The 25,849-nt window shown below is 36.2% G+C and overlaps 1 protein-coding gene across 3 annotated transcripts in view; it reads left to right on the top strand.

The window, feature by feature from the left end:
* The window catches only part of LOC132154528 (ephrin type-B receptor 1-B-like), a 228,184-nt gene that overhangs the window by 63,995 nt on the left and 138,340 nt on the right, over positions 1 to 25,849 (top strand). For all 3 annotated transcript variants that reach the window (XM_059563116.1, XM_059563117.1, XM_059563118.1), the window contains exon 2: positions 11,319 to 11,383. In XM_059563116.1, the coding sequence (XP_059419099.1) occupies positions 11,319 to 11,383 (65 nt within the window). The remainder of the gene's footprint in view (positions 1 to 11,318; positions 11,384 to 25,849) is intronic.

Genomic DNA, 25,849 nt, shown 5'->3' with positions numbered 1-25,849 from the left:
GGCACGAACCAATGAGAGCGCAGCAGGCAGTGACATCATGTCTCCACGCTCCAATGAGAGGCCAATTAAAGATTCTCTAGCTCTCCTTCCCTCTTGATCATTCTTTCCTTTTGTTTCTCTCTGTCTTTGGGTCTCACTGTACAATATTTAATTTATGCTAACTTGGTTTAGGGGTAGGTGTGTGTGTATAGAGAGAGAAAGAATAATTTAATCATTTATATATAATATATATATATATATATACACACTCAGAGTCAGATAGAAAGCTCTATTTCTCAGCAAATACTGATTACTGAATTAAATTAATTAATCAGCATATCTTATAACTAATTTAGTTAAATTTTTTAACTGATTGACATGGCAGTTTTAATGTATATTTTCATGCAGCTAGATGTTTTATGCATTATTTAACATTTCAGAAGTGTTGCTTTGATCTCAAAGGAACAAAAATTAGCATGCTGAAAAAAAAAAAAAAAGAACAGTTGCTATTGGTCCGTGCCTGTAACGCATGCATCATAATGTCAGATTTGATTGTACAGGTGGAACGAATACAAATCACTGCAGAGTACTAATGGCAGTTAAACGTTCATTAGCATGTCGAGGGGATTCCAGAATGCCATGGTACATTCCATGAGCATCTAATGTTCCAGTAAAGCTAGCCGGGGAGCTTTGAGGTTGGCTTTATGCTATCAAAAGTATGGGAGACCAAACTCCCCGTTCCGTTCACGCCATCCAGTCATAAACACAAGCTTCCGCTGGTTCATCTCCAGAGAACGATGATTGAACAGATTTCATGTAATTAAACTGGGATGTGGGGAAAATGTGAGATTGAAAACATTACTCACTTCACACATGTGCGCTCGGATGCTCTCGTAAATGTGAGTGTGATTTGGGTGCACTCTGAGACGCCGGATCAGTTCCAGCTTCTGAAGATGTGATTTTTAGTAAATGTTCAGCGTGTAATATTCTTTATTTTAATGGCTGTAATCAACATTACAGCGTGCCATATCCTCAGAGAGAAACCACATATTCAGAAGTTACTGCTGTCTCCGCGTTCACTTAATATACAGCTAAATAAGAATTATGAGCAATTTGATGAAGAAATCGGTTCAATCCCATTACATGCTTTTCTCACGTTCTGTTTAATGAATAAGAATAAGAATATGTCATTTACTGTCCATTGTGTTTCTGCACTAATTTGAATGTGCCAAAGAAGAACAAAAGAAGGAAAAAAGTGAGGAAAAAAATTTAACAGATGAAGATGTCAGGCAGGGGTCAAAATGCAATTATTTGACTTTCCCTTGCTGCAGTTTTGTTGGCTCTGTGGCAAAATAAATAAATTATAAAGCAGGTATGAAGTTTAAGAATTTATTCGTTTCATTTCATTTTATTGTGTAGCATCTTTCCAATGCCTGCGAAGAATTTAATAAAGTCAAACACTTTAAGATTAAAGGTCCGTTCTTCGTGATCCCATGTTTCAAACTTTAGTTAGTGTGTAATGTTGTTGTTAGAGTATAAATACTATCTGTAAAATTCTAAATCTCAAAGTTCAATGCCAAGCGAGATATTTTATTTAACAGAATTCGCCTACAAAAAACGACCCGTTTGGACTACATCCCTCTACTTCCTGCAGTAATGACGTCACTAAAACAGTTTTTTGACTAACCTCCGCCCACATCAATACACAAAAAAGGGGGCGTGGTCTTGTTGCGTTCCGACGAAGAAGAGGAAAAGCTGCGTTTGTGTTTGTCGCCATGTCGTCAAAACGCTGTTATTTTCATCTCGGAGTCCAATCACAAAAGAGGAAAGAGAAGGAGAAGAATAGGAAGGGCATATGTACATATAGTAGTGGTGCAGGAAATGAAGAAGGGATTATGGGTGAACTAAAGATGGGCACTTTGCTCGGCACTATTCCTGCTGGTATGTTAATGTATGCAAATGATCTATGACCCAAGAACGAGAGATGGAGAGAGGGGGAAAGAAGCGTCCCAGAAGACAGGCCTCTGAGAGGGTAGTTTGGCATTCTGCACCTGTTTGGTGAGCTGTGATTGGCCGTAGGGAATACTCAGGAGAATGTGTTTCCCTGTAGCTGATCAGTTTTCTGTGTTTAGGAGCCGTGTTTGACAAGGTTGAAGTTAGTCCTGCTCTGGAAACCTGTCTTACAGAAACAAGTTCATCTGACTTTAGCCCAGGGATATGAAGAATCGGATGGGAGCGCGTTCAGTGAACAGATTTCAGGGAGCTTAATGGAATTTCATGGAATTCAATTTGCTCATTTAAAGCACTTTGGAAATGGAACAACTCGTACTTGGGAGTTAGTGCACAGTGCTCATATTATTCTTAGACAGCAGGACTTTTCAGTTCTGGAACTCATTAAGGAACAATATATTGGGACTGTATTGTTCTAAACCTATATCTTGTTGAAATGTTTGGGGTTTTTGTTTTTTAATGAAGTCTCTTATGCACATCATTGCTGCATTAATTTGACAAAGCATACAGTAAAATATATAAAATTTGTAAATATTATTATTATTATTATTTAAAATAACTGTTTTGTTTTGTTTTACAGTAAACACTGTTCATTGGTCTCAAAATGATCATTCATTTTTCATACTGTACATTATAATGTTGTGGTGCCTAAATGCACTTGCAGCATCAAAATGATTGTCTTTAGTTTTGAGTGGTTTATTTTTTAATTAGAGAAAATATATTAAATATTATTGTACCTCCTTGAATACATTTCTAAGATTAAATAAAATACATATTTATTAATAATTTATATATAAATAAATTATATATATATATATATATATATATATATATATATATATATATATATATATATATATATATATATATATATATATATATATATATATATATATATATATATATATATATATATATATATAAATAAATAAATAAATAAATAAATAAAAATAAATATTTGTTGACTGACAAAAGCCTGACTCAAGAAAATTGTGGAAAGACTTTGATTGCAGCTTGTTTTGAAAAAAGCTAAAAAAATCATTTTCTTTGTCCAATGTGCACCAGAAAACCCATGACTGTCTGAGAGCCATATTTATCTGTCTCAAACCCTGACAATTGGAACAATAACTTCTTATTAATCTGCAATTAACAAGTGTCATTTTAAAATAATTAGAGGAAACAAAACAACTTTGATCCTCTCAAAGATCCAATTTTTCATTCAAATTGACCTGTCTGTTTCCCTTCTTGTGATCTTTTACAAGAATCCTGATATTGATTAGCTGTTGCTCTATTTTTCCTTGTTCTTGAGCTTTTTTTTCTTTCACATTTAAATCGATCAGTTGTAACGTGTCCCTTCTCTCACACTCCTCCTTTCCTTCTCTTTCACACTTTACTGATTTCCCCTGTTCATGGACGTGTGACTCTTACAGCCACCGCTAAGGATTTCCTCTCATATGTCTCGCACACACACACACACACACACACACGCACGCACGCACGCGCACACACACACACACGCGCACACACACACACACACTCAGATGTGTCCAGGATTCATTTTCACCCCATCAGTAGGAGGGACAGGTGTTGAAGTGTCTGATGAGTGTGTGTGGTTTGGTCGTGGCTGATGTGAGACCCGGGTTCACCCCATCTGGCTGTTCCCTAACTAGAGACTTAACCATATTCAGTTTAATATATCAATAAATGGAAGAATAATAATGTTGAAAACCAGCCTGTGCTTAAGTAACAAGGTATAGATCTGACTATTTCCCCCCTTAGCAAGCCATGACTATGAGAAGTGATTGGCAGAATATTTGCTCTTTCTTCTATGTTGTGTTGGACTGATTTGTCTGATTCGAATTAAGGAATCGGTTTGTTTTGATGGTTGATGTTAAAACTTGAGTATCTGTGTGTTTTAGCATTTTTTGTAATGAAATGTTTAGGCCTTGATAGGTGTTGTAGTTCATACGTTTTGGACTCATTTTAGGCCTTTATTTTATTTGTTTATTTTGTATTAGTGTACATTTATCCACTTAGCGGCTTTCATTTCACCCTAATCAAGATTCAGCACGAGAAAACTCATGATTGTTTTCAAGGCAGAGAAAAATACAGGGTTGATTAAGTTTTAATTATATATTTGCAAATAGTAACACCTTATTTTATAAAACGTTACTGAAAAATTATATTTCAATATATAAATTATATATTGGATAATATAATTAACAAAAAAATTCTAGTTGAACTAGATTTAACTTTAACTTGACTTTTTAGTTAAGTTTATTTATTTTATCAAATAAATATATGTGACCCTGGACCACAAAATCAGTCTTAAGTCGCTGGGGGATATTTTTAGCAATAACCAAAAAACATTATATGGGTCAAAATTATAGATTTTTCTTGTATGCCAAAAAATCTTTAGGATATTAAGTAAAGATCATGTTCCATGAAGATAATTTTTTAATTTCCTACCATAAATATATCAAAACTTAATTTTATGATTAGTAATATGCATTGCTGAGAATTCATTTGGACAGCTTTAAAGGCGATTTTCTCAGTATTTGGTTTTTTTTCTACACCCTCAGATTCCAGATATTCAAATAGTTGTATCTCGGCCATATATTGTCTGATCCTTATACACCATACATCAATGGAAAGCTTATTTATTCAGCGTTCATTTGGTGTATAAATCTCAATTTCGTAAATTGGCACATTAGACTGGTTTTGTGGTCCATGGGTCACATATTTTGTAAGTCTTTGCTCCTTTAAGCTTCAGTGTATTTTATGTATACAATTTTAGTTAAATGATAAATTTCTATGATTACAAAAAGTATTTAAAAAATATTTTGCCCCTTTAAAAGCTTTATTGTAGTTGAACTACTTGTTTGTTTGTTTGTTTGTACTTTTTTTTATTTTATTAGGAAAGTGAACTTGACTGTTAGTATGGCGCTCATTCATTGGTAAAGTAGATCCCACTACTGATCAGACAGTGTGAATCTTCCGGACAGACTTGTTTATGTGTGGACCTGAAACTCTGTGTACTTGTGCAACGTTTTGGTCAATATCATTCTACGCTGCTCCGGACCTGTTTGTGAGGATGTTGCACCTTTGTGTGTGTGTGTGTGTGTGTGTGTGTTCAGGTGAGCAATTTCATGGTGAGAACCACAGTATTGATCAGAGAGAGCGGAGGCCTGGTCAATGTTTAATGTGCTCTTTCTGTACTGGAACTATCCTGCATTAAATATTAAAGTATTAGCCCTGAATGCCTAGTGTAAATACCACAGGTCGAAAGAGACCGGCTCGAGCGTTCTCAGGGTCGTGGGTCACTGACCTCAGCTGCCAGTGGGTGAATGATGCGGCTGTTGCCGTGGTGAAGGTTATACCTCTGCTGTCACAGAAGCCGTGGCGCTCTCACCTGCTGAGATGAATCAGCTTATTTGAACAGCTTTATTTAAGACCCGTGACATCACTCGGGCTCTCAGGACCAAACTTCTGATTACAACAGACTCTCTGCTTATTGCTCTGCAGGTTTGGGGAGTGGAGTTCAGCTCAGATTTAATAAAACCAGTGAGCTGGTGCTCCAGAAAAGGTGGGTTTTTAGAGATAAACAGAGATAAATGTACTTTAATCATGTCTTAAGGCTGAAATGAAGATAAATTGTTAAATTAATCTCCTGAAGGTGTAGTTAACAAAATAATAATAAAAAATAATTAATAAATAAATATAATGAAAATCATACATTTTGCACTGCTTATTTTATATATATTATTTTAAAATATTTTTCTAGTTAAATAATTAATTATATGATCACATAAATATATTTACTTATACTTATATACTTATGTTTATTTTAAAAGCTATTTTTGTACTTTGTTTTTGTTTGTTGCATGTAGTGGTATATATATATACCCAAAGAAGCACAAAGTCACTTTTACGGACTTTTAAATTAAATGTTCCCTCCTGGTGGAATGACCTGCCATCTTCAAGAATCGGCTTAAAACACATCTCTTCCATCTTTATTTGACCCTCTAACTTTAACACTCACTATTCTAATTCTATTCTTTAAAAAAAATCTAACTAACTTTCTAATCTTTTATATTCTATTTTCTTTTCATTAATTATGCAATTGTATGTGTGTGTGTGTGTATGTGTAAAGACCTCTAACACTAGCTTGCTATATTCTTTTTTTATTCTGTAATGAATTAAAACTTCCTATTCATCCGGAAGAAGGAGGCGGAAACTGGCGGACAATCAAATGAAACTTTAATAATACAAAATAAACACAAAACAGCGCACCAGCCCCTCACGGACGACTGGTGCGCTCAAAATAAAAACCAAAACGCAACTAAAAGCCCAGGCCTGGTCCTCTCTCGTCCTTCACTGTCGTCGCTCCAGTTTTATATCCTTCCATCTCCTACGTGGGACTCGAGACCGGCGGTGGGTCGCAGGTGTCACTGATTTGCCCAATCATTGCCGGCCTCCCTCCTTGTTCCCACATCCCTCGGCCCCGCCCCACTCGCCACATATTCTATCTGTTTTCTTTATATTATATTATTTAAAATCCCATGCTAGGTGTACTGTGTTAACCTAACTGAGACTTGTTATAGCACTTATATATCATTGCTCATTTTGTTGTTTTTGATTGCTTCCACTGTCCTCATCTGTAAGTCGCTTTGGATAAAAGCGTCTGCTAAATGAATAAATGTAAATGTAACAAACATATCAAGGTACTTTCACTGGTGGTGACCTGCAGCTGAACAGAATGAAACCGCTTCCTGTTGAAATAACATTGGGCTTCACTTGCTGGAGGTTCAGTTTGAATGTGACAGCCATCTATTGTTCCAGTTACCAGAAGAAAAGCTGCTTCCACTGCCTGTCATCTGTGGTGGAGAAGACAATCAGCCTCCTCAAAATCCCCATGAAAGACGTGCTCATTCTGTCCACAATGTTATGCAGCTCTTGGATGTCAAAGGCCAGTGACAGCAGCCTGTATGATGCTGTTCACAGTCTGTAAATATGTAGTTTTTGTTTTTTAGAATAAAATTTCAATAGGTTACACATTTTTTGCTGATATATCTATATCTATCTTTATCTATATCTATATCTATATATATTTATATATGTGTTTATATTGTCTATAATGTATATATTATGTATGTATTTATGTATATATTGGGATGTGTGTATATGTGTGTGTGTGTTTCTGTGTATATTTCTATAATGTATTTGTGTGTATTTATGTGTATATAAATGTGTGTGTGTGTATTTGTCTAAGGATTTGTTGCAGGCCCCGCCTCCGGAGGCCCGTCACACAGATAACTGTACTTGTAAAAACAGGATAAAATGAAAAGACCGGGAGAGTCACGTCTGCTCCTTCACAGCTCCTCTGTTGGTATCAGAAAGCATGCGCAGTTCACCAGTCCGTTCGCGACTCCCGGGTCAGAATATCAAAATAAGAGTCCTTTTTTTTTTTCCATGTAAACCGATATACATACGTTAATTTGCACACTTCATAAAAAAATAAGGTGATCGTTGAACTTATAACAATATACAGATTTCAGTGAAAAATAAAAAAACACAATTGTATACATACTTTGTGTGTATCACACACTCATTCAAGTTTATTAATTGATTTATGTTCCTTTTGTTTCTTTTGTGTAATTTTATTTGTATTAATTTATTACAATAAATTACTTTATATCCTTACATAAAATCAGGCTGTCATTCTGTTCACAGATGTAGCTGCTGTTATTCTGAGGTAGAAAATGAAAAGCTAAATTTATATTTAGTAAAGGATTTACAATCTGTCAACGAGTGCGTGATCTGCGAACAGCTGTAAGAAAGCGGTAAGAATAACAAAAAACATCAAAGATGTTCACTCAGTAGATTGGGCTCTTTAAATTTACGCGCTGTTGTGACTACGTATATCACGTGACAATGTCAACATGGCGGATGTAGTACGTCCGAATTCCATTCATACTAGATAGAACGTACTTTTCTAACGGTGTTCAAATTCAAATGTAGTACCCAGTACGCAGTATGCTATTTCGGACGCAGCTAATGAGAACGGAAAACAGGAAGCAAACTTATGTGTAATGACCGAGGTAAAGAGGATCACCTTGTGTAAATGAGATTGGCTTTACTATTATGCATGAAATATTTGATCTACTCAATCAGCTCACACCTTCTTACGATCTCTATCGTATATCTTTGTTGGCGTTTTGCATCCTAACAAGATTCCATGAGCGATTTGTGCCATTATGATAATTTATTATAGGCCTCATGTTGCATATTAATGAGCTTGAAGCTGATAAGACCTCAAAAAGCATTAAGCTCTGAACCGAAAGTGAAAGTGAAGTAACATTCAGCCAAGTATGGTGACCCATACTCAGAATTTGTGCTCTGCATTTAACCCATCCAAAGTGCACACACACAGAGCAGTGAACACACACACAACACTGTGAGCACACACCCGGAGCAGTGGGCAGCCATTTATGCTGCGGCGCCCGGGGAGCAGTTGGGGGTTCGGTACCTTGCTCAAGGGCACCTAAGTCGTGGTATTGAAGGTGGAGAGAGAACTGTACATGCACTCCCCCCACCTGTGGGGGGGAATGCCCCTGTTCCCCCGCACACACCCCAAATGAAAGTGATTTCTCTGGAGGAGGATGTAACTCCTGAGGAAAGTAATGTACAGAGGTCTGTCTCCTCTGAGACACCAGCTGGAGGAACCGCACAGGCTGTGCTATTTAGAGAAATTTAATTATTGTGTGTGTGTGTGTTTAATAACAGAGACAAACCACAGTGTGTGTTGTGTTTGTGGTGTATCTTTTTAGTCTATGCATTTAATGTCTCCAATAATCACCCCATGCCCTGCCCACAGCTGTAAAGAGTGTCTCTGATTGGCTCTTAACTCTCCGCTCTCCCAATTATGTCATAATCAATGAATGAATCCAACAGAGGCTTCATCAATCATCACCAATCATCACTCGTGTTAATAAGATCTTTTTCTCAAGTCTTGGTTTTTGTTACCATAAAGTTTTATTTTATTATTTTTAAGGATCTTGTGACATACTATTGTAATTAATGTGGCTTGGCAAATATAATTTAATTTAATTTAAATATTTTATTTTATGAAAATGAGCATGTCATGTACTGATGTACTAAGCAATGTTTCCTAAAAATGATGATTTGTAATCTTTTAATATCTGATTTTAAATTGTAATAATATCTTACAGTAATCCTTTATTAAAGAAACTTTTTAACATAAAAAAAAAAAAAATCTTATCAGTCCCAAAGTTCTAGTATTTTTAGTACTGAATAAAATGGAACTATTTAGACTCCAGTGACTCATCACTAAGCTTACAGTGCATTGAGGGTTTGCTATTGTAACGTTACATTCGCTGCTGCCTTACAAGATAGCATTATTTAGTAGCCTACTGCTTGTAACCATTGAATATGTGTGTATGATACCTAAAAACCCATGTATGCAGTTCAGGATATACAGCGTGTGCCTGCATACAGAGAGACAATGTGATTAGACTGAGGAACGCTGATTTGAATTTGATTTGTTGTGTTTGAGGAAGTTAACTGCTGCCACTGACTTGGATAAAACAACTTATGAACCTTATTGATGCTTTCCTCAAGTGTTTGACAATACTGTGTTTTTTCTTGATCAGCTGGTGGTGAGTTATTGATGGCCGTGGAGGAGAGTGTCACGTTATCGCAGAATTATACATCACTTTATGAATCCATCAGCAGGAAGCTCGAGTGCTTGTCATCTTGTTCTCCTCATCTATCTGAAAGAGAGCGAAGCTTTCTTACTTCATCTTCTCTTTCTTCCTCGTGAAATATAGAGAAACGTCAGAGGAGAAGAGTGTATGATTAACTCCAGAGTAATGGAGATATGAGCAATGTGGAGAGTGGAAATGACAGTTGGCTTCCGGTGCGTAGCATCGGATTGTGTTTTGTGGAAAGAGTGGATATGCTTCATCTTTTCTCTCTCCTGTGACATCACTCGTTACTTTTAACCATCCCAGTGTAACAGGCTCCACTCCAAGCCGGACTCACGGGATGCAATTAAGTCACAGTGTATCATATATGCATGTGTGTGTGTGTGTGTGTGTGTGTGTGTGTGTGTGTGTGTGTGTGTGTGTGTGTGTGTGTGTGACAGACCCAGAGGGAAGGGTAGATGGAGAATGGCTGTCAGTGGGTTTAGGAGTTGGATGTAGATCTGTTTTCACTGATGTGGTTTGACTTGTCCGGCGGTACTTTAACTTTGTCGTAGTGCAGGAAGCCCCAGCAGCACAGCAGAACTGAAGTGAACATCATCATAGATACATGTGCACTGAGCAGTTTACTCTTCAGAACCTGTGTGTCTTTTTTAAGCAATTACTGCAAATGTAAGCATAAAAACAATATCACAAACTGAATAAAAGCGGGTCATTCTATGAAACGGGCGCTTTTGATGTTCCATTGGTTTTCAGTTCAGTGTTTGTGCGAGTTTAAATATTCTGTTTCATATCCTGGGATAGGAATTCAATGCTGATATTTGTACTCTCATCTCTTAAATGATCATATTTCATATGATTTATTTATTTTCAATTATGGAATAAATCATTACTTTAAAGAAAGAAAACAGCTCTGACGTTGTGCATTTATGCTGTTATGGCAAGGAAAAATTGGTAACAATTTGTTTATTTATTTAGAATGAATTCAATTAATTTAGTTTTTGTTTATTTATTTATTTAGGGTAGACAGAAATATTTAAGAATATAGTTTTTCTTTTTTTCTTTTTGTGCTGTTGAAAAATGTCTCTAAAAACTAGCATCAGCTATTCATCAAATATTTTTTTGATGCCCATACTGCATATACAGTATGAGGGACACACACATGGAACAAATGTTTTTTTTTGTGTGTGTGTGTGTGTGTGTGTGTGTGTGTGTCTTCTGCTCTGATGGTCATTGATGTTAAAGGCAGGTGTCAATCCAGGTTTTCTATCACTTTCAACCATCTTATCTGTGTTTGGTGGAGTGTGTGCATGTGGATTATTCTCCCAGCTGGTCAGAGATATCTCCTCTGATAAGGTCAGACAAGAGCTGACAACTTTAAGGACACAGACAACTTATCCTATATCTGTCTTCAGAAACACATGGCCACTGTGGTGGGAAAGTGGCACTGTGGAGAGTTTGTATTCTAGAGCAGCGTTCTTCAGTCCTGGTCCTCTACTGCAGTCTCTTCTAGAATTATTTATGCAAACAATGTGCATTGAAAGGAGTGATAGATAAACAAATATTCCTGATTCCTGACTCCTGATTTTTTTGTCTGGTTTTCAGAAACATTAATGGACACCCGGACTGCCACAGCAGAGCTCGGGTGGACGGCGTACCCTTCGTCAGGGGTGAGTGTGTGTTTGCATGAAAACATGACCTGCAGAACTGCTCACACTGTGTTAAAACACTTATTCTGTGTCTTTTGATTTGAGAAAAGCACTTTAAACCAAAACCTCCTTCTATTCACCCTTCAGCGGCAGCTCACCAGAAAGAGAGACTAAATGCTTTCAGATTAGCTCTAAGATAAGATAAGTAAAATGTTTGTACAATAGGTGCCGTGTCTGAAGGGTGAAACTAAGAGATCAACGACACACACATACTTCTTGCTCCCTCTACCAAAAGGCACAGAGCGAAAACATCATCACAATCGGCATGCACATTTCACTCTGCATTTCACATTTAGAAGGAAGTAATGACATAATGGGTCCACTTAAAGTAAAAAAGCTGCTCTGCATCGGTCTAAATGTGGTCTGGAGGAGAGCAGGCTATTGTAATGACAGCCTGCAACCTGCAAAGTAATATAAAGGTTTCAGTGAACTCTCAATGAGGGCACAAGTAATGTTGTGATTTCAGAGTTTACATTTTTCATGTAGGTTCAGTTGAAAGTGATACACGTGTGCTTGTTCGTACTCTTGCTGTTGTCAAATAGAATCGTCTGTTAGCACAGTGACTTTGTGATTTTTATTTTATTTTATTTTTCAGTGTGAACAAGGTTTTTTCCTAATCAGGGTAACCTGTGGCAAAGCAGTTTCTGTTTCTGTAATGTTACATTTGTTGCACCACCCACACTGAAATCTCTTTGGTCTAAAATAGTTTCACATCACATTACTATGCAACATCAAAATGTATTCTGATCAGCTGTGATTGTTGCTTCATGGACATTTTTGTAGCTTGCTTAATAAAATGTAAATTAGCCATTGAAGGGTTAGTTCAGCCAAAAAGGAAAATTATGTCAGTAATGACTCACCCTCATGTCGTTCTAAACCCGTAAGACCTCCGTTCATCTTCGGAACACAGTTTAAGATATTTTAGATTTAGTCCGAGAGCTTTCTGTCCCTCCATTGAAATTGTGTGTACGGCATACTCTCCATGGTTAGAAAGGTAATAAAAACATCATCAAAGTAGTCCATGTGACATCAGAGGGTAAGTTAGAATTTGGTGAAGCATCGAAAATACATTTTGGTCCAAAAATAACAAAAATTACAGCATTGTCTTCTCTTCCAGGTCTGTTGTGAGCACGTTCACAACACTGCAGTGATGCTGCTGACGTACGACGCTGCTGACGTGTTATCTTTGTTATTGGGCACGCCAGAAAACACGTCAGCAGCGTCGTACGTCAACAGTGTTGTGAACGCACTCACAACAAATTCTAACTGACCCTCTGTGTTCCGAAGATGAACGGAGGTCTTATGGGTTTGGAACAACATGAGGGTTTATTAATGACATAATTTAATTTTTGGCAAGAACTAACCCTTTAATTTAGTCTTATTCAATTGTAAATAGAATAAAGTAAATTAAAAATGAAATGATATATTAAAATAATTACAAATTTGGAACGTTAATTGTTTAATCATGGTCTAAAAATGTAATTCATAATGATTTTACTAACTAACAGCAATAACTGAAGTGAGCTATGGTATATTGGCAGAAATGTTTTCTGTGAGATCCCAGGAGACCCCCCCCCCCCCTCTTTTTTTTGACCAGCTGTACTTTAAAATGAATAATAAAAGTATCCACAGATGGTCGCCAGAGGCCACACATGCACACCCACAAAGGCATATGATATGACACACGCATCTGACAGTGATGGACAGGGAGTGTGTATCAATGTAGTGAGAGGAAATCCAGTAGCTCATCATGCTACAATCCATATTCCTCCCTCTAATTAGTGCGGTTTGCTGAGGCAAGCATTACCATTAGTAGTGCTCAAGCAGAAGGACTTCCACAAATGCCCAGTATTAAAGATCACGTTTTTCCATTTTTTTTTTAAGCTTTGATTGTGTTTACAGTGTGCAATATAACATATGTGTTCATGTTTCTCGTTTAAAAAAAACAGTATTTTTCACACAATTCACTTATCTGTATACCGCTGTGGATTATAATTTTCGGGAACCGAGTTAAACATAAATTGTAACCATTGATCTCTAAGTACAGTGTCCCTGGGAATCCCAAACAAAGATGATTGGACTCCGAGATGAAAATAACAGCGTTTCGACGACATGGCGACAAACACAAACGCAACTCTTCGTCTTCTCCGTCAGAGCGCAACAAGACCACGCCCCCTTTTTTGTGTATTCCTGTGGGCGGAGCTTAGTCAAAAAACGGTTTTAGTGATGTCCTTACTGCAGGAACTAGAGGGATGTAGTCCAAACGGGTCGTTTTTTTGTAGGCGAATCCGGTTGAATAAAATATCTCTCTTGGCATTGAACTTTGAGATTTAGAATTTTACAGATAGTATTTATACTCTAACAACAACATTACACACTAACTAAAACATGGGATCACGAAGAACGGGACCTTTAATCTTTGTCACTTTACAGTGGAATGTTTTGCATGGCCTAGCACTACTTACACTTAGTTTAGATAATGGACAAATTATTTGACTAATGTTATTATTTTTAATGAATTATATATAATATATACATTAATTATATATTTATTATATGTGTGTGTGTATATATATATATATATATATATATATATATATATATATATGTGTGTGTGTGTGTGTGTGTGTGTATGTATATATATATATATATATATATATCACACGTGTGTGTGTGTGTGTGTGTACTTAAAATGTTTTTTTTTTTTTTTTTTCTATTAACTTTGTCACTTCATGGTGGATAAGCACCACTTTTATTTAGAATTAAAATTTATATAGAAATATGTTAATTCATTTTTTTCTACCATTTATTTCAGATAATTTATATTATATTATATTATATTATATTATATTATATTATATATTATATATTATATATTATATATTATATTATATTATATTATATTATATTATATTATATTATATTATATTATATTATATTATATTATATTATATTATATTATATTATATTACAATTGTTTTCTGGGTTCAGTTTTATTTTTATTTTTTTCCTGTTTGACTATATATTGTGAGCTATTGTTTTGTTCTGCTGAATGAAGTTGTTTTGTCTCTTTCCATTTCTTTTGCATTTTCTACCTCTTATCCTCTTTTCTCCTCACTTCATGCTCTCTATTGGGTCACATGTGGAAGTTTAACCCTGCTCGTCCTTCACACGCACTATTGACTGCTTTCACGATTCATTCACACCATTTGCCGAATACTCACAGCTGCCCCCTCCAGCACAGCCACGTCTTCTCTAATATGTTTTGCTTTCTATTAACCCCCCTCTCCTTTTCTCCTAAAGAAATCCCTAAAATCCCCAATTCCTCACAGACCTCAGTCGGCCACTTCTGTTAAAAAGGCTCACGCATGCATCTTGAGCTTGAATGGCCGATTGTTACCCTCTGCCTCTGAGATTACCTTTCACGCCTGTTCACCCCGTCCCTTAGCCAGAGGTCAGAGGTCGGCTGCTTCTTTAGCAGCCCATTTTTAATTCATTATCCCAGTCTGTGTATGTGTGCGTGTAATGCTCTCTGGAGACTTGGAGATGTGCTCTTGATTATACAAAGTATGTGTCATACCATGAGTCCCATTTCTGCTGTCACAGAAATCGTATTTTAGCATGTGTGAATGTATTGATCATGTGGGGTCTGAGTGATTTGTAAGGGGATATGGACACTCACTCCATATGTATCTGAATTAATTGTCAAGGCTGTGAGAAACTCTTGATTCATCCAGATTTTTTGGGATTATAATACAACAAGAGCAATGCCACTGGGTGTTTATGACAGTCGCATGTAGTGTTGTCACGGTACCAAAATTTCAGTATTCGGTACCAATTTCGGTACCAAAGCAAAACACAAAAATATGCTAATTTAAAAAAAAATAACTTTTTAGCACTAAAAATAAAACCAATGCCATTCTTTATACTTATTTACAATTGTGTTTAAAGTTTTTCTACAAGTTATATAATTATGAAAAACAGTAAACAAGTTTCACCCAAATTTAATTTGTCTTTTAATTTATGAAATTTAAACACATTTTATTTTTGGTAAATAAAGGGGATTTGCTATTAAAATTAAAACATGGAAGAAATATTGTGATTTATTTCTTTAAAAAATAAAGTTTTATAAATTTTTTCAACAGTAGTAGCAGTATCACATACATTTTACTAAATAATAGTAATATTTCTAGCACAATGCCCTTATGTAAAAATTTACTTTTAGGCCTAATGAATGCATATTTGTCATTTTAACTGAACTTAAGACTGGTGGTGATGCTTAAGATATTTTTGGTCATTGAAGGTTTCTGTAAAAAAATAGTAATAGATCATATTAATTATAATTAAAAGATAATACTACTACTAATTCTACTATCATACTAACAATATACAATGCACTATGGATTGATGAGCTGCTGGGTTCATGAATATTAATCACGTTGTCTGCGTTCGGTCAAAATGATTTGCTGAAATCAAAACAGGGACGGTAAGAGATCAGCGCCAGCCAATGAAATTGCCATTTGCGCATTAGCTCCGCCCGCTACCGGAGAAACCGGTATGTCATCTGCTTGTTCGAAAATGAATATAAAAATTCTTAATGAACTCCATTATTTTGACAGGAGAAGACAACAAAGAATAGTTTACATATAGCGTGTTGATTCAGCGTGGGAAGACTCTCGCTCTCTCTCTCTTTGCATGTGTGAGAAACAGCGCTATCAGTAAAGCGACGGTGAGTCGTGCGCCTTCACAAAGAGTTTACAGAGCATCAAATACAGGTGCGCTGTGCGTCCATTGAGATGAAATGAAAAGTTCAGATCGCTTGATGGAGAGAGAACTCTGAAGCTCAGATGCTGAAATTAATGCAAGCGTCATGCGCTCCATTCTATGTAGTAAACAAACCCGCACGTCTCTGCCATTCATTAATTCACACAGAGACGCGCGGAACACGGATTCATATTTCAAACAACTTTTGCGGCGTAACATTTACAGATATTGGTCCATATGGAGATTTGATTTGATTAATTTATGCTAACTTTTACACATTCCATGACTGTCCATATTAAAATGTAAGTTTCATTTTCATGACTGGATTTTGAGATTCCGTCCTCGTTTTCTGCTTCGCGGAAATCATAGTGCTGAACCGGGTTTGAACGGGACCTCGGTACTACCGGTACTTAAAGAAACCTGGTACCGTCACATTTACATTTTTTTTAGTACCGACTTGGTACCGAAGTACCGGGTCTTTTGACAACACTAGTCGCATGCAAATGTTAAATTTAGCTGGGAAACAGTGTCTGTGTTTTTGTATCCTTAACCTACAAACCCAAAAAACTCCCCAAGATGTCTCACTAGAGCATAATCATCACTTTAGCTTTAAAACACACAAATCTTTAGCAGAAGCCATCTGAAAGGAGCTCCCTCTGGTGCTCAGATTATTTTATTTGATTTTACTTCAGTTAAATGAATTTACTATGTTTTTTATATTTAATAATTGGTATTTTTACTGTATTTTATGGTACAGAATTATATTTGTGCAGTAGTTGTAATCAATTAATTAACTGTTAACTACTTTTTGAGCATAGACCTGAAAATTAAAATTCCAGCTTAAAATGAATCTCGAATGCTTTGGAGCACAGATAAGAGGACACTTTGCAGATTATTGCTAAAGTAAAAAAAAAAGACTTGTAGACTTACAGAAGTCTAAGCTTGTTAGGAAAAATGCACAAAATGTAGACATTTATATAAAACATTTTACTTTAAAACTTTGAAAAAAATCAAAACCATAAATCTAAATAAGTTGTGTTCCAAATTTGAGGTTGATATCTCAAAAAAAAAAAAAAAACAAAAAAAAAAAACTTTCAGTCAGATTTCCACTACGTTAAATTTGTTTTCCATTTGTTTTCAGTACCAGTGTGACTATTTTTTTTTTTCAGGACCATTTTAACTTTTTGAATGATGCAAGCTATTCAAATCTGACTTTTATGTTTATGCATTCAGTTGACACTTTTATTCAGTACGACTTAAACATAGCTAAATTCAGCTGAATAGGCTTAATTGTTACTCCAGTCTTCAGTGTCACATGATCCTTCAGACATTATTCTAATATGCTTATTTGGTGCCCAAGAAACATTTCTTATTGTTTACAGTGTTGTGCATCTTAAAATGTTTGTGAATACTGATACTTTTTTTTCCACAGACAGGATATTTTGATGGATGGAAAGGTCAAAAGCATTTGTTTGAAATAGTAAGAACAAGTAAAAACTGAAAGTTTTACTGTCACTTTCAAGTGAATTTAATGTGCTATTGGAGCTTTACTGTCTTTCATCCATTGAACAAAAAACAACAACAAAAGAACAAATGTTTTCAACTATTTTTTTGGTTATTTTTGGAGCTTGGCTGCTTCTATGCTTTCATCAAATTAAAAAATGTTTTCTCTGTTTGCTCTATGCGTGTGGTAGATTAAAAAAAAGGACCTTAATTGAAGTCTACTCAGTCTTTATGCTCTTCTGTTCTTTTGAAAGCAATTTAGCCCTCCATCATTCTCTCTGACAAGCTAAACAAGGATGGTCACTATCTTTTGCTGTTTTCTCTCAGCTTAATCACAGCCGTCCATGTGCCTGCAGCTTTTCAGATGCCCTTCATTCTATTCCCTCTTTATTCATCTTTCATTTTACCCTCTTTACTCATCCAACCCACTCATTCTTGTTTTGGGAAGTATTTTGCTTGGCCCACACTGCAAAGAGATGTTTTCTTAATCAGTTTTTTTTTCACCAAGGCTGCATTTATTAGATAGAAATATTTTGAAACATTACAATGTATGTGTTTTTGCTTATGTGTGCAGTGTCAAATAAGTGTGACTCTAGCATTATGTACCTACTGCTGACCTATTATTTGTGCCAAATTTCCACCTCACTCAACGAATGAGCAGCCTGAGATACATTCAGCAGATAAGCTTGAAGAACTCATAGTATATGCAGAAGTCATCTGTCTGTTGCAGAATCATATTTGAGAAGTGAAGTCCAGACGTTTATTGATGTCTAAGAGCAGATATTGTACAGATGCTTCATATTTCCTAAGGGACACCCTGCTCTCTCTTTCATAATAAAATCTGTCAGTAGAAAAAGGCAGAAAAGAGGACAAAAAAATAAATACTAGGGGACATAGATAATCTTTCATATGGTCGGGATGTACTTCATCTGTTTTCTTTTTCTCAGCAGTCACTTTCAAGAGATGTGGTGTTTAAATTCCAAAGAACAACAACAACAACAACAAAAACTTTATATGTAAATTTAAACATTTTAAAAGCATTTAACATTTAAAACATTTAAAGGCATCATATGATGCTTTTTTAAAGATCATTATTTTGTGTATTTGGTGTAACAGAATATGTTGACGTGTTCATGTTCAAAAAACACATTCTTTTTCAAATACTGTACATTATTGTAGGTCCTCTATGTCCCACCTCTCTCAAATGCGTTGTTTTCTACAAAGTCCCTCCTACCTACAAGCGCAGTCTGCTCTGATTGGCCAACTGACCCACTGCATTGTGATTGGCCGAACATGAAACAGTCGTACATAAAATGTGTTCTATTTTAAGTAATCTTAAGATTCCTAAATTCATCTACTTTCAGAAGGCCAAATAACATGCTTTTGCTTTCGCATAGATACATAGAGCATCTCCTTGACATGACTTCTTCAACATTAACTGCTGTTAAAAAACAGCCTTCTTTCTTTGTGTGAACATTTGGGCAGCATTACGCAAATATTTCCACATAGTGATGTAGACATGTGGGGGCGTGTTTGAATGAGCCGTTTTAGGAGGGTCTGGCAGAGTCTAACTTTGATAAAGAATATCTCTTTGGATTTCAGACTTTAGTCTTTGTAACTTTGCAGATCTTTTTCATGCACCAAGAGCTTGTAACACTCCAAAGAGAAAGGAAAACTTGATATCGTAACATATGACCCCTTTAAAAAGTCACCAAAAACACCCAGCATTGTTACTGTAAGTTTTGCACCAACAAGCGGCACTCAAAAAATGGTTAAAATCTAGTATTTTAATGTTTTAATTGTGCACTGCTGGTTTATTTTAGGATGAACTCAAGGTTAAGTGTAGTTTTGCACCAAATTATCAAGAGGAAATGCGAGAGAGAGAGAGAAGGTGGCACTCATGTACACTATCACTGGTCTCTGAAGAGCGATGGCCCGCACCAGCGCTACACAAAGTGCAGTCCTCACACACTTCAGCATGCAGTACGCATGTGTGTTTTAAAGTGATTTTTCAGTGTTAAGTGCTTTTGGTCAGTTAAGAACACAAATGTACATGAGTATGCATTTGCCGATGGACTTGTAACCAGTTCTGAGTAAACACTTAGTGACAAGTGGCAGTGCGCAAAGGCTTTCTCTCTCTGTGTGAGAAAATATGTTCTCGTTGCAGTTTCTGAGTTTAGATCACTTTAGTGGATGGACACAAGAATATCTGCCCTTCTTTCTTGTATATTTAATGTCTTGTTCTCCTTTAGTATACACACTACTCAGCCGAGGCCACTTTGAGGAGGTAATTGAATGTCCTGTTCTAAAATACAAGACACTTTTTTTCATATACTGAGTGTCTAGTCGCACAGAGCTTAACTTCTGACTACTGGCATAAACTCTGGTCCACTTGACAGTTTATAAAAGAGACGTCATGTAATGTCAACAAGAGTTGTTTGTGTCCTTTTTATATGACATTTTGGACCCAGAATTTCATATGTGTTTTTGTGGTTGATATTAATCTTGTTTTTTGTGTTTTGATGTCAGACTCTTAAATTGAGTCAAGATGATTTTTTTTTTCTTCATTTCTTTATTCTTGTTATAATAATTGTGAATTCTAGAGGTCTGATTTTGTGAACTGTTCTTCTTCGCATATGACCTAAGCTAATAAAATCTACTATTTCTACACAAAAGAACCATACACTGTAAAAAAAAAAATCATTGCTAATATTGAAAAATTCAAGGCAACACATTGCATTCACATTTTTATGTTTTCCCAACGATTAGCAATGTAATTATCCCAATTACAATAACGTTGTTGTCCTTACTAATATTATTTAGTTCTGATAAGGGACAGCGCTTTAGCCATGTGATTACCCCAACAACAATAATGTTGTTGTCCTTACTAATATTACTTAGTTCTGTTGATGAACAGCACTTTAAATTCCTCGTTCTACCAATGAATATATGTTTGCTCAGTCAATAGCCTCGTTCACAGCACTAGAAAATGTTTATCAAGAATATATTGATTCTCTTTCCACTATACTGGAAACTCACTTATTTTCCTTTGGCCTACATATTTTTTTTTAATTCACAAACTAAAATAAATCCATAACAAACAATGTCATACATTTCAAGTATTTTATTTCACTGTGACCAAGGGTGTATTTTACTGATTAAAAACAAAAAAATAGGTGGCATTGTGCAATTAAACCTCTTCAAAATAATATTAATGAAAAATAAACACAGAAAGGCCACATAAATGTTTTCAATTAAGATAAATGTCACAGTAGACACTGTCACAGTGTTCTGGCACTCAGAACATAGCCCTAACAGCCGTAATTCACAGTAGCTGAACATGAAAACGTGTTGGGAGTTGTTGTAACCAACATACAAGAACTATAAATGCATGTCAAATGACATACCATATAACTCCAAAATGAAACCACAGAAAGGATACCAATTTAAGAGGTTTACAATCCAGAACTTCTGGGGCTCAGAAACATGGGCCTATACAGGTCAAATTGCAATTAAAATGTGAAAAGTGTAAATATGCAATCAACACAACCACCATAAATGAAAAACTATTAATACACATAAAATTTGAAATCAAATACGTCCACAAAAACCTGAAATTTACACAGAATTACTGTTTGGGCAATGCGAAAAGTTCAAAAACATTTTGGTTAAAAGAGCCCATCCAGCATTACGTTAGAGCATCATGATACAAAATAAAATATGGTGTTTTTTTAGGCTGTGTGCATATGATTGTGTGTTTAATGTAAATGTTTGTCTGTGATGATCTTATGCATGTATTATGATGGTTATTGAGCAACTGTAACCAATCCTCTTGGGATGTGTGGAAGTTTGAACATTTGGTTAGAAGAGTCCATCAGCATTAGAGTTGCCAAGGAGCAAAACAGAAGAGAAGGCCAAGGCAGGAGAGATCTGGGATATTGTATGTTACTGTAAGCACCATACACCAAAAAACAAAACAAAAAACTTGAAAGATATCCTAACGATATCCTTAAGAATGCCATAAGTGTCTCTTGCATTTGTGCAAAAAAACAAAACATTGAAATCAACCACACATGAAGGTGCAAACTATTTTTAACATGAGCTACTCAATAAGAACAGTACATTCATATTACTATTGGCCTATACAGAAATTGCCCTTGGCCCCATTTTCCAGTATTTCACAATGCTAGTTTGTTCTTAAGCGATCGGACACGCTTTGTGCATTTAGGTCCCATTTCCATAAAGACGCTCTGTAGAGTATCAAAAGTGTACTTGAGATGTTTTGGGTAGGAAATGTTGAGGGCGTATAAAAGGCCAAAAAGGTATGCCACAGCAGTGGGAGTATCAGCGATGTCCTGTACAACTACAGATTCCTCCACAATCAATGAAATGTTTTGCACCTTTGAAGAGGAGGTTTCCACAGCACAGTCCTCGAGGACATAAAGCACCCCCACAGCCACTCCCTTTACGGCCACATCATCTGGATCAGTTTCCTATAATAGAGATGTCAAAACATTAAAAGGTGATTTTCAACACACAACACAAAACACACACATCATCTTCATCTTGTAATTGTAATGGGGCAGCCGTGGCCTGCTGGCTAGGGGTTCGGGCTTGTAATCGAAGGCTTGCAGGTTCGATTCACTGTGTGCTCTGTGTGTTCACTAGTAGCTGAGGCAATCTTCTTCCATCCCATCTTTCTATGTTACTTTTTTCTCCATGTATTTCTGGAATGATGAGTGTTATTATTAATCACAACATTCACATTTGAATGTATAATTAGATTGATGGTGAACAGATGCACCTTTGCGATGATTTCTTGAAAGATGTGACCTTAAAGCTCCTTGAGTTTTGAAGACACACACACAGTTGGGGTGAACACACGGCCAATGGTTTGGTCTTCTGTGGTTAAGCTGATGATGTCTGATGAGACGGTCTTGGTCTGCGGAATAATCGCAAAACTTGCAATGCATGTGGTGCCAATTCTCTCACCTGAAACATATAATTATGACATTCAAAGACTTAATATTACATAATACAAAATATTACATAGGACCCACACAATGCAAAAAAACTGCTCATTGTTCATTCAAGGAAATAATTAAAATGCCAGTTTACTTTAGCTAAATAAAGTGTGTTTCCATAGCATTTTTTACAAGTAAATAATGTGATTTTAGTTCCATAAAAGTATATATACCATAACCAAAATGTAAGGCCATTAATCATGTTTTAAGGTGTAAATCAGATTAAGAGTAAACCACTAATAGAATATTACAATGACAAGTTAGCTGAAAAAATATCTTCACTAGCCATATAACATAGGTTACTCCGAACAAAATAGCTGGATGCTGGGCTAACTGTTACCAAAGATCCTTGATTTCGTGCTAGTTAGCTAACTTAGTCTAGTACTATGATTTCTAAACCACCTCTGCTGTTAGCATCTAGCTGCAAGTTAGACAATATGTTCTAGTTCTTGATAGACAGGCATGACTACCTCATCAAGTTTAGCTCATCAACTTAGAATGTGGTACAATTAACTTACACGAAATGTACTGAAACAATAGGCTACAATATATTTCTGGCCACATAGGTATAATATCTGAACACCACACTTTAATGGTGGAATTCTACACCGAAAAAAAGAATTAGTGGGATTTTAAGTTAGGTTGTTAGTATTACAACGATGACAGTGCAATTCAAACTAGCACATCTTCTGACGAAATATTTTCGATTAAATGCTTTTTTTGAAAATCATCCAATTCTTCTAAATCATTCCACAACTAAAGTGTAGTTTCAAAACGTAATTTAATACTTACTTTTACGCCGTCAATCCCGATAGTCCTAACTGGATAACTTGCAGATGAGAGAAAGACAACTTCGAGGGAGAGGAAAGCCCGCGTTGAGATCCATGTTGAAACCCCGGATGTCAGACAACATGCGCATGCGCTTTTCGCATTCTAATTGGCTGTTGTGCTTAATACGTTTTCTATGTTCAGTTTATTCTCAAAAACATGTTTACACATCATTGATATGCAAAACATTGGTCTAACATGGTTTTCTGCATACATTTATATTAATACACATTTTCCTGTCTGGAATACTAAAAATATCAACTCTACTGAATAAAACACCGTTTTATTTTTTACAGTGTAGATTTCCTCCGTAACAGCATGGAGGGTCTCCTCTATCCCTAACAACATTGACCCAGTCCCTAATAGGTCTACTGAGGATGCTGTCTCCCATCCTCCTTCCCGACACTCTCACCTACACTGACAGCAATAAAGGTAATTAGGTGATGCTGCTGTTTATAGATTATAGCTCAGCCTTCAACACTATAGTCCCCCACAATCTGGTCTCCAGGCTCAGAAACCTCAGACTGAATGCCCCACTCTGTGACTGGGTTCTTGATTTTCTATTATGCAGACCTCAGGTAGTAAGGGTGGGTCAGACCACCTCCAACATCATCACACTGAGTACAGGAGCCCCACAAGGATGTGTTTTGAGCCCGCTGCTTTACTCCCTCTGCACATATGACTGTGTGTCCTCTCACACCTCCATTTCTGTCATCAAGTTTGCGGATGATACAGTGGTAATGGGCTTCATCTCCAACAACAATGAGGCTGCCTACCTTGATGAGGTAGAAAGTCTGACATCATGGTGCCAAACAACTGTCTCTTTCTGAGTGTCAGCCAAACCAAGGAGCCTGTTTGGGGACTTCAGGAGGAGGCAGCAGCGGATCTACACACCACTCATCCTTAACGGGACCCCAGTGGAGAGAGTGAGCAGCTTCAAATACCTTGGTGTACACATTTCCAAGGACCTGACCGGGACTAATCACATTCAAGCTCAAGTTAAAAAAAACAAACAGACAATGACTATACCATCTGGGACTCCTGAGAAAATTCTAAGTTTCGCCTGGAATCCTGAAAACTTTCTATATCGGGGATATAGAAATTATATTGACTCAGCTCAGCCCAGGACCATAAAGGCCTGCAAAGAGTAGTGCGCTCAGCGCATCTTCAGAACATCTCTCCCCTCTCTGCAAGACATCCACACCAGGATATGTAAATCTAGGGCTGTTAAGATCCTCAAAGACTCCACCCACCCTGGAAACACACTGTTTAATCTGCTACAGTCAGGCAGGCACTTCCGCAGTCTGATGGCAAAAATGGAGAGGCTCAGGAGTTTCTTCCCTCATGCTATCAGACTACTAAACACACTGCACTGTTACCTAATAACTCTCTGCACACTGCACTTTTTTGAGATAAGCTATCTATGCAACTCATCCTCAATGCACATTGTTTACATCTCTGCACGTCATCTGTGTAGTAGTTTAATATATTGTGTATATTTCATTATTTGTATTTAAATTTGTCTTATTTTTTATTTTTTTTGTACAGTCTAAAAAGAGTATGCCAGACCTACATTTCACTGCTTGTTGTATGTCATATAACTTGTACGTGACGAAAAACAATCTTGAATCTCGAACTCTGTTGGTGTTGAGATTTCAGAAATGTTTGTTGTTTGTTGAGCTTTATAGATAGAACCCAGGTTTATTAGGTTTCATTTGTGGTGAAAACTGTTCAACAGATTTTTAAACAGATGATATTCACAACCCCAAATATGGCACACTTAGTTTAATAACCATATTTATATACCTTCTGCAAATTTTCCCACACAGTCAATGTGATAAATTAACAGATTCCTTGTGGGCAAGGGTCATTTTGATTTTAGAGAAGACAGAAAGTGTTTAGTTGCCTCTAATTACACTAAAACATTAAGTAGGCAAATAAAGCTAAATGCCAAAGGATGGCTGAATTCATAATATGGCAGAAATAGTAAGAACATCATTTTATTTTGAATTCAACCTTTGTTTTTCACAGTGTGATACTTTGTAGCTTGGTGGCTTTATCTTATTAGTGTGCATATTACTAATGTAGCACATTGGCTGTTTATTAGTACGTATAATGCCTTATTCTGCAGGACTATATTCTAGATCCCTTAACTCTACCCCATAACTAAACTTAAGTGAAAGTGAAGTGACATTCAGCCAAGTATGGTGACCCATACTCAGAATTTGTGCTCTGCATTTAACCCATCCGAAATGCACACACACAGAGCAGTGAACACACACACACACTGTGAGCACACACCCGGAGC

This window comes from Carassius carassius, chromosome 12, assembly GCF_963082965.1.
Source record: "Carassius carassius chromosome 12, fCarCar2.1, whole genome shotgun sequence".
In the NCBI taxonomy this organism is placed as follows: domain Eukaryota; kingdom Metazoa; phylum Chordata; class Actinopteri; order Cypriniformes; family Cyprinidae; genus Carassius; species Carassius carassius.
Note: the sequence above shows the minus strand (reverse complement) of the source record. Positions and strands in the feature narration are given on the sequence as shown.